This window comes from Uranotaenia lowii, chromosome 2, assembly GCF_029784155.1.
Source record: "Uranotaenia lowii strain MFRU-FL chromosome 2, ASM2978415v1, whole genome shotgun sequence".
Classification (NCBI taxonomy): domain Eukaryota; kingdom Metazoa; phylum Arthropoda; class Insecta; order Diptera; family Culicidae; genus Uranotaenia; species Uranotaenia lowii.
The window spans coordinates 293,909,627-293,926,408 of NC_073692.1; the positions used below are offsets into that span (position 1 = coordinate 293,909,627).

The 16,782-nt window shown below is 33.8% G+C and overlaps 1 protein-coding gene across 1 annotated transcript in view; it reads left to right on the top strand.

Annotated features, from left to right (window-relative positions):
• The first annotated feature begins 774 nt into the window (after window positions 1–774).
• Window positions 775–16,782, top strand: part of LOC129745282 (elongation of very long chain fatty acids protein AAEL008004-like) — a 28,592-nt gene continuing 12,584 nt past the window's right edge. Inside the window, exon 1 of the mRNA XM_055738258.1 lies at window positions 775–1,412. Within this exon, the coding sequence (XP_055594233.1) occupies window positions 1,262–1,412 (151 nt within the window). The 5' untranslated portion in view covers window positions 775–1,261. The remainder of the gene's footprint in view (window positions 1,413–16,782) is intronic.

The window sequence follows — 16,782 nt, forward strand, 5'->3', positions numbered from 1 at the left end:
CGCGGCACTGACGCGTGTGAGTACTCGCAAGCTTCTAACTAAATCCTTAAAACGAACGCCTCAGCCGCCGTCGTTGCTTTTAGCGATCGCCGTCAAGCCGATCGGCGTTGGTCGCGTGGTAGAGCATTTTTCAAGGACATCTCCATCTTCTAGCTGGCGGCGGCGGCTGCTGTTGTTGTTATGACTGTGCTACCGTACCTAGTCACCCCGATCCGCGACGATCGGAAGAAGGTGGGAGCATTTCTCAAGCTGACTTTGCTTTGAATGGGGTACGACGAAAAATCACTTTTCCTTTCTCACGAGATATGTTGATCTCTAGCTGGCTGCTGCATGCCGGTTTGCTGTTCTCTCGTTTGTTCTTCTCTTCGCGGCTCCTAGAACGTGGTCGCGGTAGTTCACACAGACCGGATCTTGGAGAGTTGGAGCGATTGCCGTGCGGCTCCTTCACGCGATCGCGCGAAGTGGTTGAAAAAAATGTATGTATGGTAAGTATACTTTTCTTAGTCATTTTTCAGGAAAATGAGTTGCTTGGGCAAACATTCAAAGAAGGTGCTAAACAGAGACGGAACGACCTCATAGGCTTTGCTGAGTGCATTCGTGTGAGGGTATATTTTTATTTTGATCAGGACAAAGATGGAAGCGTCCTAGAGTCGTTAGGGTTGGGGAGGGGTTGGAGTTTTGAAGTCATGTGCAGCAGGTTTTTTTGGTGTCGTTTACAGGTAGATTCTAGATTGGGCATCAAACTCAACGTTTTGAGAAAAATCTTGGCTAGACCAAGTTCAGTGTTTCAACTACGCTCGTCCGGTTCGGAGTTGCAAAACTCGAAATCTCTTTCTTGTGTTGTGTAAGAAGCCTCTTGAATCCTTGCTTTCATTCAGTCCGAGTGACCATTCTCAGTGCATCTAAACAGAAGTAAAGGAAGTGTGTAACATGTGTGATTAATTTTTTTTTCGCTACCCGTGTTCAAGTGCAAGTTCGCATTTCGCAAACGACTTAGTGCCCTAGAATCAGAACGCGTTCGGTTTGTCACTTGTGTGCGAAAGAGCCAATGTAGAATCGAGGAAGGACATAAGTGGCAATGCAACTGCCCTAGATGCACCGCCGATGGAAGCTTGCTCAATCGTTTCGGTGAATCGATAGAATCGAACACTTGAAAGGCGATTTGGAGGCTTGGCAGCAGTGCATCGAGGAAATATAGGAACCAACCCATACCAAATACGTTGTTGAAAGTTGTTAAGCCAAAGGCAGTGACAGCCCAAAAATGATCACCATGGATGTGCGCGATAATTTTACGGATATTTCCTGGGCTTCGAATTACATAATGAAGATGGCGCTGGACGAGTATCAGACGGAACAGAACTGGACCCGTCTGGTTCATCAGTACTGGGAGCTGGTGGAAGATTTGATTGGAGGTAAAAGCTAGGACACCTTTCTTTAAGTTGGAGGATCAACAGTTATCGAAGTAATTAAAATTTCTGGAAATGATTGAAAAACGATCATTCGAAGTTAAAAAATTAAAACTCAACCTGGAGGGATAAAAAAAATCTATGTAACGGATGTCTATGACAGACCTTTTCTTAAAAAGTATTCAACTGATTTTTTCCCAATATTGATTAAGATTGATGAATTCAAATTAATTTAAATCTCTGAAGAATGATATCTGATTCCGAAAAAAAATTGAAATTATTACTGTACTTATGAAGTTTGCTTAAACAATTAATATAAGACTTCGATTGGAATCTTAATGCATTTACATTACTATTTCTTGGCCAGACTCAAAGCTATCATTAAAAAAAACAAATTTCTTTAAAAAAAAAACAGAGTGCAAAATCCATTTTAAAAATTCAGATAAAAAGTAATTCAAAACCAAGACACAAAGTCAAAGCTTTGGTTAAGGACTTAGCTTCAAAACTCACAATCAGAATTGATATCTTAGAATATATCGTAGAACTTGGTCCAGTGGTTTCTGAGCTAAAAAATGCCCAAGTTTGATGTTTCCGGGTTAACCCTTCAAAGACGTTCGGGTCAATATGTCCCGAAGCGCAGATTCAAAGCATCTTAATCATCATTCCAATATACTGAGAAACTGAGATTTTTTAGAAACCCAAATATATTCTATGAAAATGTTAATCAAATTAATAAAAAAAACTAAAATTTGAGTTAAGAAAATCGGTGCATTCAGAAATGAGACAAAGCGATGCAAAGACAAAATTGGATGTACTTTTTTAAGTAAGATTTTTTTCTACCGGAAAATCCGAAATAGCGGTCAACATGTTCATTGGACCCCCACATATTTATACATCTTTAGAAAGATGTATACTTAACAGTTCCAGAAATTAAAGAAGCACTTAAATACTGCAAAGTTGTTAGAAATTATAAGCTATTCAAAAATAAAATTGTTTTTTGGGACTTTTTTTTATTCGGAATCAACTACAGATAACCTGGTAGAACAAATTCACTTCATTTTGAAATATTTAGAAACGAGAATAAATTACCTACACAGTGATTCCAATATCATAAAAATCGGTCAATTTTTGCGGCCACGGGAAAAAAAATTACAAGTCAAATTTTCCCGAAACGCAAACAGCTTTGGAAGGTTAAGATTTCAAGTCTTCAATGTGTTAAGCTTGAAAATATTTTTTTAATTTTTTCGAAAAACTCGAAGGGAAAAAAAAGTTTAAGGTTATCTTTAAAAAAAAATTAATAAATTTAAAAAAAAAATCAAGACATAGATGAAGACTATGGTCTTCATCTGTAGGAGATGGTAATTCTATCAACTTTTGTTTTCGAGATTTTTTTTTAAGTTTTAGATCTTAAATAGTTTTATTCTACTAATTTATTGAAATAATTTTTATTATCTCGTGACGTTTCAACTCTATGTAAGGAAAAAAGGATTTGAAATTTGTTGCAGCCTAGTTAGGAGTCAAAATAAAGACAAAGCATTCAAACACAGAGATTACAACTCAGATTTTAGATACGAATTTTGAACTCAGATTTTGATACTGAGAAAATAGCTCAGTTTAGCGTCCAGAATTCATGAGAATCTGAGTTAAGGAACTCAGCATTCAGGTCTTTAATTTAGGATTTCAGATTTAAATGCAGAATAGATGGTTTGGAAAAAACAAAATAAAAATATTGAATCACAGTTCGGCAGCTACCCAAGCAACCAAAAATTCGAATATCACTTAAGGAACGAACTAATAAGTTCATATATAGCTGTACAAAAGTTCTGTGGAACTTTTTTGCTGTTCAAAATGCTTTTTCGAGGTCCATGGAACTTCATTCTTTATCAAGTTCAGCCAATACTCAAAAAAAGCTTTAAAGTATTGTTTTGGTTTCTGTTTCTACTTTTTGGGAACTTAAAAGTTTGTATGAAGAAAAACAATCTACTTGTTACGTACTTCTCATTTTTTTCAAGTAGCTATCAAAGGGTTGCAAGTCTTTTTGTACAGCTCAATAGTTCGTAAAAAGTCTCTGTTGTACTATTTTGTAAACTTAAAAGTTTTGAATTAGTTCCAACGGGCGTTCAAAAGCAACTTCGTATTATAGAAACTTTGAAGTAGATTTAAAGGCTAAAATCTACTTTTTTCGAACTTCAACACGTGTTTGCATAAATAAACACATCGTTACTTGGGAAACAACTGTATGAAGTACACATTAGGTTCCGGAAGAACTTTTTAACAGCTTGAAAGTGGGAATTAAGTAGAAATAAAGAACCTGAAAGTCGTTTTAAAGAAAATCATCACATCGAGTAAAATCGTTGCCTACTCATGATGTTCATATAGGGCAACAAGTATGGATCTCAACTTTCAAGCGGTGAGCTCGGGTTCGAGGCTTGGTAAGAACATGTTTTTTAAATGTAATGTGAGTTAGTAACAAATATAGTTGATTAATACGAACCAAAATAGCAGACTTGAGAAGGCAATTGAAGGAGCGGAAGAGTAATTTTTTCGATTTTTTATGCTGCTTATAAAGTGGATTTTGAAGCTGGTTAGAAGTTGTTTGACGATTTATGCGAACTTTTTGTCAACTTTAAAGTTCGTTTAACTACTTAAAAATTGAGCTGAAAAGAAGTTGTATTAGCATACTCGATTAAGCTGATCAAACCTGATAGAGGAATGTTATCCGAACTTTTGGTTGCTTGGGTAATGACTTTAGTTTTGAAATTTATATTTCTCATGAAAAAATGAAATAGAGTAAATAAAAGTATTTTAAATCCTTTTTAAATTAAGAGAGAAACAAGAATTTATTCTCATTGAATGATGAATAAATAATAAAATAACGAATTTGTCTAATTTTTATATTTTTGTTAGGCATATTTAACACCTAATTGCATAAAAATTTATTTTTATAGATGAAATTGATATTTTTGATATGAAATTTATTTACAAAATACGAAAAAAATTTAAAATTACTAAACTTCAACTAGAGATTTAAAAAATTCCACATAACTCCACTCTAGTTTTATGTTAGATAAATTCCCACATTTCTAAGCTACAACATATTGCAAATGGGCTGCCTTTTTGCCATTTTCGGAGAACGATTTCGAACAGTAGAAGAACTTTTTTTATTTGAGCTCTAAGCAATAAATCTTTCGGATCACGAACTAGATCGATTTCTTATGGGATCTTAAAATTCAGTTTCCTCGATAATCTGTTCAAAACATCCTTATAATATTTAAAGCAATATACATTTCTGTGTAGTCTCAGTTATTAATTATCAGGAGTTATCAGTACTAACTCTCAAAACACGATTAAACCACGGTTCTCAAACATTCTTCTGAGTATTGACCAAATCATAGAACCTATTTGCTGGTCAAAATTCATGAAAACAAATGAAAACTTTAAATATATTTAGAAACTATAAAAATAAAATTTAAAGAATGCGGAATAAGACAACAAAAAAAAGAGAAATATGAAAAAAAACATTCTTTACAGTGGTTTTTTTTTTCATTTAGTATTGAAGAGAAGTGTTGGGTGTTAAAAACAACCGTTTATAGAATAAATGATAATTTAAGAAAAAACTCCTTGATGTGTACCTTTATTTCAAAGCTTTGATAAATATTTGTGAATTTCTTATAAAAATTTTATCTTATATAAAATTTCTTTATTGACTAGTGAAAAAAACAGCAATTGAAAAATTGAAAAAAATTGTTCAGCACCAGATCTGGAATTAATGACAAGCTGATTTAATTAAATTTCATTTGTGTTGAATTTTAATTGACTTTGGCTTCAATGAACCTTTCAAGGATGTGAAACATTTTGCAGCTAGCTGTTAGAAAATTCAAATACTGGGAACCACTTACTAAGACATTAAATTTTTAAGTTCTGACAATAAAATTACAATTTAGTCAATATGAAATAAATACAATATTTTCAGTGAAATTATGATTATTGAACTATTTAAGTAAGTTTCAGAGCCAAAAATATTGAAAACATACTTTTTGCCAGTTTTTCTTGGGAATTGGACCACTACTGTGGGACGCCTAGGTGATTAAAAGTATCCAAACGATTCTTTATATCTTATCAGGACGTGCAAAATTCGGATTTTTAACGAAATATTTTAAACTGCTTCGACTGAATCAAAATCATAATTATTCGATTGATCCAATAATTATTCCTAAAAAAGTAAAATAAAGCTTACCAGAGAAGCAAATCCGAGATAACTTGCTAACTCTCGCTTCTGAGTAAGCCTTATAAGAGAAACTCGAAAACTATTAATTTAAAATTGCATTTAACAATATTCCTCAGAAAATAAATTTGAGCTCGAAATTACCAAAATGTCAAATTCCAATTTAAAATTTGTAGAGATATTCAAATTTTAGAATAAAAATAAACAGTTAAAGTCCAGATTCTGATAAAGAAATCTGTGAAAGATCTATTTTTTTATTTTTAAGGCTCATTTTCAGAAGAAGAAAAACAACAAAATAAGGCTTCAGTGCAAATGTATAATTTTCATTCAAATTAAGAAAACTCAGATCAACAGATCTCGAGAACTACATAAATAAGACTCTAACTGTTAAAAAATCATTAAATCATAGTGCCGAGTTGCTGATACAATTAGTATATCTGATTTTATGGATTTTATTGTGCTACCACAAATTTGAAATTTATTGCTGTTGTTTTAGGGGAAAAACTCAATAAACAATAATAAAAAACAACTTACAAGTCCCAAAAAAACTCTTTTTAAAATGCTGATAACTTCTGACTGCTTTATTGTATTGAGTTAGGTTAATGATTTTTAGAATGGTTCAGATTAAACCTATCCAGGCATGTATTAATATGTGGCGGCCTAATGTGGAAGTTTTGGCCGTTATTCCAGAATTTCCGGTATAAAAAAATCGTTACTTCGAAAAATACATCCAATCAATCCAATCGAAAGCATAACAAACACTAGGGAAGAATGCCGCGAAGTGGTAACTTCCTTGCAAATAAAAAAGAGTAAAGAACACATCAATTAAATTTAAATGTGATTCGATTTAAAAAGAAGGTCAATTTTGTCGAGACTTTTTCAAAAACTAAATTAATTCGCTTTTTAAAAGAATTTAATGTTCTAGGGTCCGTAATGGTATGCCCGGTTTCAAACCTGAAAAAATGATGACTTTTTTTAAAACAACATCAATGATCTAAAAATAAACCCTAGATTGAGCTTTTTCTCAGCATCTGCACATAAATCGGAAAATGAAAAGCCGCAAAATACACAATCGGAAGTTATCCAGCTCCGGTGACCACCGGAAATGGCCTTATGAAAAAATCCGATTATTTGTCGTTCGGGGCATATTGACCCGAGCTCTTGGGCTCGTTCCCCTGGCCAAAAATGTTGACCGATTATAATGGTATTTCCGAAGGCACGAAATCTCCTTTTTCTTTGGCTGTTTTAATTCAGAAATCACAATTTTGATCACAATTTGTATTATTTTTACTGATTTGTACAAAAAACACATTCTTTTTCGATAGGAAGTTTTTTCTTAATTTAACCGAATTTTTTTTAAAAATTTTAATACCTCAGTTAGTTGTTCCCAATATTAAAATTTTCTAACAGCTTGCTGAAAAATGTCTCATATCCTAGAAAGGTTCATTGAAGCTTAAATCAACTAAGATATAACACAAATAAAATTAAATCAAATCAGATTGACATAAATTTCAGATCTGATACTGAACACTTTATTAATTTAAAAAAAAACTGATTTTTACTAGTCAATATACAAATTTTATGTTAGATTAGAGTTGTATAACGCACTATGTAAATAAATAAACAATTTCGCAAATATTGATCAAAATTTTAAAATAAAGGTATTAAGGATTTTATTTTTCTCAAACCGTCGTTTTTTTTCTTCCTATAAATGGTTTCTCTTATCACCAAACACTTAATGTCAATTTTAAATGAGAAAAAATCGAAATATATTCTTTAAATATTTTATTAATTTATTGTTTTTCTATATTTCGTATCCACCAACTATTACTATCACAGTTTAAAATTATTTTTAAATATTCTATTGGTTTTCATGAAATTTGCCATATGTTTTAGTCCTTCCATATAAAAAATTCCAACTTTATCTAATCAAACAAATTTTCATTCAGGTAGGTGTAAAGTATGCCTAACAAAAATATAAAAATTACTGCAAAGCAAAATACATCCGTGATTTTATTATTTATTCGACATTCAATGTAAGCAAATTATTGTGTAATTTTTAAACAATATTCAAACTCTTCCTAGTATTTCTTTGGGAACTCCTGAACGAGTAATCTTATGACTATCACCTACATGGTTTCGTGTAGCCTGAAAATGCCAGAACACGGTGAAATATATGGATAGATAATCTTGACCACTTCTAAAATCAACTTCTGGCAACTTTTCTGGGTTTTGAGGCACTGTGTGGCGGTCAAATTATTGCATGAGAAGAGTTGTTATGTAATGCCACAGAAAATAAAGCACTCAGCATACTGTCTGTAAAATCAAGACATATTTTCTCCAAAATGAGATACATAATCATATTTCTAGAAGTACATATTGAATATTTCAGGAAGACAACCATTACTACCGCCGAAAAATCGACAAGTTATAGTTGCCATATCCAGATTACTTTCAACAAGAATAGCAAATTTGAACGCAAATTTCAGTTCATTCATAAGAATGTAATCTACTTGTCATAACTGGAAGGCACAAACAATACGACTGCATTCGAAGTTCACATTTTTCTGAGTAAAGGGTTTCCAGGAGAATTGAAAACATTCTATGAGCCTTTAAAAAATTAAAAGTTGATGTGCTTTCCCATGAACCGTTATACTGCTTTTATGTTTCATAGGACATTAATTTGGAACTTCTATGCACCTTGGATTATTCAGATTTTGCTTCTTTGTTTTGACTCACCTGCTTCTTCTAAATCATTTCTTGAAACCGAAGGAAAAACGAAAGGAATCAGCACATTATGGTTTTGAAAAACTGCTATTTAAGAATTTAGTGTGCCTTAGTGGTCGCGTATCTAGCTCGCAAGGGTTTTTTTTGAAAAATTAATAGCCTGTTTTATGGAAATTTTGGATACTTGGGTGTGTACGACTTAAAGGCCCTTTTCTGATACTATGCATTCATTTGCATACAAAGTTAAAATTCGAAAAGAACAATTAAAGTTTCGAACTTAGTTCAAGTTAAAGTTAGCCGTCAATGACACAATCCGAATTTCAGCCTTAAAATTGCATTAAAAATCTCGAGTTAACCCAAAAGGGCCATACGGTACCTTCTCTCATCCATCGTTAAGGTTCCCCCATTTGCTTGAGCATAGTTTATTTTAAGATAAAAAAAAAACAGCCAATCACTACCGTGGTTACATCTTAATGTATCGAAAGTTTGATTGACTCAGCAAGCATAAGGTGAAACATGAGAAAAGGCCGCAGCAGCAAGTTCTCGAGACCGCAACAATAAAAAAGGGTCCTCCAGCAGAAACTTCTCGGCGCATACGGCGATAATTGTTCAATTAAATGCTGCTACAATGACCCGGCAAATAAAAATTGGCAGTTCGACAGTCGAGATCATTGATCTTGACGTCTCCGAAGAAGAAAGGCTTGGCACAACCTTGGCATTGGACTTCACAAATTTTCGGCTTCTTCGGCACCATGTGAGAGAACCTACCGGCTGGTTGCTAGCTGAAGAATGAACAACAACAGCATATCCGTATGAAAGTCGTTCATGTAAAAGGTGCACAACCTTTAAAAAACCGGCCCAAATCACCGCCGCAATGGCTGCGCTAATGTCAATAGCATGGCTGCAATTTGTTTTCATATTTAACAAACTCTGCCCGCCTTTCACTCCACTCTACTCCGTCTGTTTGCCCCTCATTCGGTCGATTTGATGAGCGACGACGCGGTAAGCTGATGATTTATGGGCAATTATCGTCGACCTGTTGACTTGGACCAGGCTGATCTGCCACTTTACAAGATCAGTTAAGGTTTCTTCGTATCGCCATCGGTAGCCACCAGAGACCTCTAGTCTAGGGCACTAATGATTATGTTGACCGACAACGACTTTGGCAGCTACCGATGGATTAGGGTACATCGAATTGAAGAAACAAAAAAACTCCACCATAGTGAGTCGAATTCAAATTACTTTTGAAGTGAAAGAATAATATAAATAAATTATGTTACCATTAACCATTAACTCGAGAAAAAAAGCAACACTTCGTTTTGTGAATAACTTTTGAACGCGTGAATGGATATTGATTAAATTTTCAATTAAGCTGCTTAGCTGTATAATGTGTACGTGCAAAAATTGGTGATAATCCGTCAAGTGGTTTTTGAGACAGCGTCCAATACACAGTTCATGGACTACATTTTTTAGACAAAATTAGGAAACATCCAGGAAAGTCCCAGTGGGAGACTCAAAAACTACTGGAAATCAACTATTCGACCGAAGTTCATATGATAAATCGTTTAGGGAGTCCTAGAGGATCTAACAGTGAGCTAAAATTTCTGAGACTGATTTCATTAGGTTAAGGAATGTGAGAGGTATTATCAAGCGCTTTCCGAAAATTTGAATAGAAAAAGCGTTGAAAAAGATAAATTTTTCTGACTGTTTGTTTAGCTGATTTATAAACAGGCCTGATTTACTTTTAACAAGGTAAAAAAGCTGCCCACCGGTAGAATAAACCAAGTACGGTGATCAAACCATGCGCAAAATATTTGGACCGCTAGTGAAGAGATATTGTGAAAAAATTCGTAATGAGCAACAAAACGAACTCTTTGACGGGCACCTGGAAAGTTAGCAGCCAGAAACTTTCCATTGACAAGTCCCACCTGTATTTTCCGAAGAAAAACAAGAAAAATGGAAAAATTTGATGTCTAGTACTTGAGTAGACTGACGATCTGTGGAAGCTGCAAATCAGTTAGTGTTTTATAAAAATTGACAAGACGAAAAGCTAAATATACATAGAAGTCTACCATTAAATGCGACCGTTTTCGCTACATAGCACTTCAATATGTCCCACAAAGTATTTACTTTGTTTAGGTTGGATCTGAAATCGTGCCCTCACTTAAAAACTGTAGTGGAGTGAAAAAAGTCAAATTTTTTGTTGTTGTACCGAAGGAGGACAATCGGCCCTACTTTTCATAACTTCTACCAAATTGTAAATTTTGAGTAATTTTGAAAGTCAAGGCTCAGGAAACAGAAAACGTAATCAAAACAGCCTAGATTTGGAAAAAGGGTGGTTCATAGTATACATTATAGATGGCACACGGGGTACACAACAATTAAAGCTGAAAAATTTCTTCATGGACGTTCTCTTAAAAACCGCTTGACAGAACGTAACAAAAATTGCACATATGAACATTACATAACTGAGCAGCTTCGCTAAAAATTTCTCCAATTTCCATCCATGCATTCAAAAGTTTTTTACAAAACAAATTGTTGCATTTTTTTTAGATTACTCTCCTTAATCGGTTCTTAGTAGAAATATTTTTCAGTGTTTTCTATTGTTTTCAAATGCTATGCTACTATAAGTTATGTATTTATTTGCCATATGTATGGCAAACTTCAAGAAGTTCGTACCAAAAATATTTTTTATTATGCCAAATAAATTCCACCTCTTAAGAGAGTAGTGACAACAAACTTCATTAGTACCACATTCAAGACACACCCTACCGTCACAAATCTGCCAAGAAACTCGAGTAAATCCTTGAGACGGACCGAGGAACACGATTGAACATCCAGCAACATTCGACGTCGGACCACTGGAAAACTTGAACTAGATCACATTTTACTCTTCGACCGGTTGCTTCCTACATACATATAGCGTGTGCCTTTAGCTACACTATGTACTTTTCCAGTTTTACTTTAGGTGATGATGTTGTGACGAACCAACTTGTACTAGGTTTGACGTAGTTCATTTTCGCGATTCGTGCATCGAATCACCATTAGTGATGGAATGCAGTCACGGGTGGAAGCCTAATGATGGCTGATTTTCTACACCAACCAACCAATCAACTGGAGGGTGTTCTTGATCTTGAACGTGAAAATCGTCTTCGGTGACTGCTCCTTAGTTGGTTCAAGCTCAATAGAAAAACTTTTTTGTTTTGGTTTAGAAAAAAAACTTCAGAAAATTGAATTTTAAAGGTAGAGACAATTTTTTAAGCCGAAACTATCGTGAAGTTTGAAATTTCCGAGTTAATGAAAACTTCTTTGAAAATAAGTGAAATATTTAGCACTATTTCTATGGGTCTTGAAATCAGAATCTGTACCTTCTCTAAGACGGATATCTATTTAATAATTGCTACTGATTCTGGTCATGAAATTGATACCGATTTTGTAAATAGATCAGGATCAGTTTTTGTATCAGGTTGTGAATCAGAATCACGGTCAAGTTTTGGACCAGGATGAGGATCCGTAAGTGAATCACCGTCCAAATTCCAGATCAGATTTCGCATCAGGATCAGAATAAGGTTTCGGATTAATATCCTTATCCGGATCAGGATCTGAATCGACAACAGTAACAGTAATTTTGTTGCCTAAAAGATACGAAGTTTCGTTCTTTGACAAAGTTGTTCAGCGGAAAATTTCCTTTAGAGAATTTATAAATTGGCACAAAAACCATTAGCAGGCTCAATTCCACAGAAGAACCAAAACGATGTTCATTTTTCAGTGCAAAATATTCAATTTTCCCATAATAACTTAAAAGTTGAAATTTACTCATGTAAACGTTACTTAAAAATTCTGCAAAAAATCATGGATGAGTTTCGAATCAAAAGGAAGCTTTAAAGACCCCAGGGTTTGAGAAATTCAAAAACGACCCGAAATCGAATCAGCCAGGACAATCGAATCACAACACAAGGTTCGTGATTACACATTGATTATTTTTTGCATCTTGGAAATAATCAGTGGATTCGTTATAATGTTCATTATGTTATTGAAAAGGAAAAAAAATAAAAAAATGGTGGGGAATCAATACTAAAGGAAAACCTTCAATTATGACCCTTAGGATAACTGTAATGCCCCAGTCATTCCGAAGTTTCGAGTAAGAATATCGTTTATGGTCATGTCAAATTCAAACTGAAGAATCTGAGGAAATTTAACGAGAATTTGTGTTCCTGACCAACAGCACAAGTCAAGATATTCCTTGTAAGATATTTGTGCTCATTATGCCGAGTTCATTTTACTGCAGCAGTAATTGTTAACTTCTTCCGTCCCTGAAATTTAAACCTCTCACAGTTCCTGGAATGTAAATTTGACACTCTTGATAAAAACCGCTATATCTCTCTTGTTTCTCTGCCGAATTTTACAAAATTTATTGTTTTGGAAACCTTGTAATGTAGATAACTAATATTTTATTCAGCTACGACACTTCAATTTTCTGTTGTTCAAAGTCTAAGATAAAAGAAACCGTAAAACCATTATTCGGAAAAAAAATAATATAGATCAGCTACGGAATACTAAAAAAAAATCATTTAGTGTCCAAGAAAGCTGAAGTTAGAAGTTACAAGAATATTTTGTTTAAATATACAAGGATATTTTTTTTTTGAATTTTTTAAAAATACTGACTGCAAACAATGCAAATAAGTGGTCCAAACCCGTTGGGGAATTAAGGGCATAATGGCCACCTTAAGAAGTACGCTAATTCAACCATAGAAAACAGCTTTAATTTGTGAGTTACTTCATTGTATCGTGTTCAGACACTAAATAAGTCTATTTCCTAACTGGCTAAAACCTCGAAAAAGTAGATAAAAACGTTGAAAAATGCATTTTAAATTTTTTTTTGCCAAAAAACTGAAAATCAGTAACTGTATGGTCATAATGAGAAACCCCATCGGGGCAGTATAAGCACCATTAATCGGGGCGCGATGAGCATTTTCTGCCTTATAATTTAGCAGCGAATTCAACTCGATGAAGTCAACTGAATTATAGAGCTACAGCTTGACTTGTTTCATTTGACGATTTGTTAGGTGTCGGAAACTCGATCCCTTGTCAAGTTGATTTATTTTTTCATTTACCGTTCGAAAATCGCTTCGGCCAGGAATCGAATCCGAGCCTTCTGATTACTTCTCCAACACCTAATGAATACAGTGAGCGAATTAAGAAGATTACCAATATGAGTTTTGCTTGTGAAAATATGAATGATTGAAAATCATAAAAATTTGTTTCTACAGTTTGTTTTAAAATGTTCAACGGATTAATCAAGCATACATTTACTTTTTTTTTAATGATGCAATTGGCGTAGAGGACCAAAAATATGAAAAAAAGGGTGCGAAATAAGAATATTATCACTTAATTTTTTCTACAGAAACCTTCTTAAAATTAACTTTACAAAAGTTATGCGCTTCTACAAAGTAAATTCTAAGAAATAAAAAAATACTTTTTTTTGTAGAGAAATGAATCCAACTTAGATGAAATTTCAGGGACTAGATAAGAGAAAATCGATGTTGAAAAACATGCGAAAAAAATTTTTCGCATGTTTTTCAACATCGATTTTTTTTTATCTAGTCCCTGAAATTTCATCTAAGTTGGATTCATTTCTCTACAAAAAAAAAGTTTCGCTGACTGAATGTTTGAGTCAAGACCCATCTCTGAGTCGCAGTTTAAAAATAGAAATAAGGCGGTGCCAAACACCGAAATTGGCTGGATATCCAAATACGGCAAACGCATCATTTCTCATCATAACTGACAACCCGTGCAGGATATGAGAAGGCAATGCAAATCTTGCCGTGCTCAAAAATGTCCAAACTTGATTCCAACTACCGTAAGATGAAATGATGGGAATAGAAATAGACCAAGAAAAATGATTATGATCACATGGGAGAACTATTCCCTTCATTCCGATAGACATCGACACTCAACCAGTATAATATTCATACGTCAGGTTGGTCTCCTGTAGTAGAATGTTAATACATGGACCCCGGAGAGGCGCAAGATGTGGGTTCAAGTCCTACCGGGAGACAAGGCGAATTTTTTCGCATGTTTTTCAACATCGATTTTCTCTTATCTAGTCCCTGAAATGTCATCTAAGTTGGATTCATTTCTCTACAAAAAAAAAAGTTTGCTGACTGAATGTTTGAGTCAAGAACCATCTCTGGGTCGCAGTTTAAAAATAAAAAAATACTTCTACGAACTTTTTTAATAGATAACAGCATTTTTAGGCGTTTTCTAGTATTCCGAAGGTTTTTAAAAAGGTTTTTAAGAAATTTTCCTCCAGTGCTATGCAATTTGACATTTGAGTTGTAATACTTTATCAAACTGCTTAATTTCTTCATAAGCACAACGTGAAATGATAAAACATAGATTCTAGGCTGAATTTGAATCCATAAACCCAGGGTTCTCATTCAAAAATGTGTTTAATCATTCAAAAACTATATTTCCAGTTTTAAGTCGAAGATGGCAGCACTATCTTGCTGTTAATCGGAATCGGGACCCATTTTTGAATTTTCGGGATTAATTAAGGTTTGCTGGATGATTTTGATTAAGAAATAAGTACATGGTACCACGCGAATGCCTTGGAAATTCTAAGATCACTAATTCAAATAATTAGAATTGCATCGAGGTACCCAAAACGTGAGTTTTTCACACCGATAATTTGAATAACGTTGTACATTCCTATGGAGAATGGTGGATAAGATGGTGATTATTGGTGTTATTGGTATAATTTGCAATTGAATCGGAAGTTGAGATGAGCAGAAACTTCGGCAGTAGTATATTCTGGTGCTTGTGAGTTTTTGAAAACCCAGAATAGCTCTTTTTAAGCGTGATTTCCAACAAAACTGCGATGGAAAACAACCTCGAAATTATGGATAGACTCGGAAAGCCAATACTGAGACTTAAATTGGTGTAAATTGCAAGATAGTGCTTCTACGACTTGAAACTGGAAAAAGTAAGGTATTCTGAAAAAAAATCTAAGTTTTTGAATTCCAACCTGTTTTATCTGATAACGATTGTAAAATCATTTCACAGAAATTAAGTAGTTTGATAAAGTATTATAACTCAAATGTCAAATTCCATAGCACTGGAGGAAAATTTCTTAAAAAACCTCTTTTTGAACCTTTGGAATACTAGAAAACGCCTTAAAATTCAGTTATCCATTCAAAAAGTTCGTCGATGCGTTACTTATTTTATTAAATTTACTTTGTAAAAGTGAATAACTTTTGAAAAGCAAACTTTAAGATTATTTCTGTGGAAAAACATAAATGGTACCTACTACTCTTATTTCGCACCCTTTTTTCATATTTTTGGCCCTCAACGTCAATTGCCTTATCCAAAAAAAGTAAACTTATGCTTGAATAATCCATTGAACAGTTTAAAACAAACTGTAGAGAAAAAATTTGATGATTTTCAATCATTCATACTTTTACAATCAAAACTCATAGTGGTACTATTCTTATTTCGCTCACTGTAGGCTTAATCGTCAGATGTAAACTAAAGCTGTGGCTCTATAATTTAGTTGACTTCATCGAGTTGCATTCGCTTCTAGATTCTTCGGCAGAAAATGTTCATCGTGCCCCGATCAATGGTGCTTTATATGCCCCGAGTCAACAAGTTAAAGTAAAAACGCGTTTTAAAAATTGATTATAGTGAAAAACCAAAAATTAAATGATAGTGAAAATTGAGGAACAATGTTTACATAATGTTGCAGTGGGTATCTTATAGATCAAGATGATTTAATTTTTTCCGATGGTCAAAAATTATAATATTTTCGTCCCTTGAGAAACTAGTTGATTTTTTTTTAAATATTTCTTTTTTTGCCGAAAAATTAAAACAGTTCCTCTTGAAAATTTATTTGAGAAAATTCATACTTTCGTGGAAAAACGGAGTGCCTACTATGTCTCGGGTGTTCGTTAAGCCCTTATCTCTCCCACATTATTCAATAATTGAATTTTCAACAAAGTTAAAGTTACACCAGATAAATTTTTAAAAGAGCATTGAAAAACTGACGTAATTTGGAACATTTTCGCATTTTCAGATTTTTCATGTGGTAAAGAAGATACATTTTTCTGTTTGGATTGTCTAATAATCAAAGAACAAGCCAAACTTCACGTCTTAAAGTTTCAAGAACTGTCCACCGGTAAAATAAACAGAATACGGTGGTCAAATTGTGCGCAAAATAGTTGTACTACTAGCGGAGTGAAATGTCGAAAATGCTGGCACCTGTCAGAGCCCCTGTCAGAGCCCTTGTCAGTTTTTTTTTGTTAAAAAATTTCTACTAGATTTTCCAGGGAAGAACAAGGATGAAAGCTGTAAATTTTAAAATCCAGTATTAATTGGGACGAAATCTGTGGAAGCTGTATACAGGAGGCAGAAATAACGATTGTCACT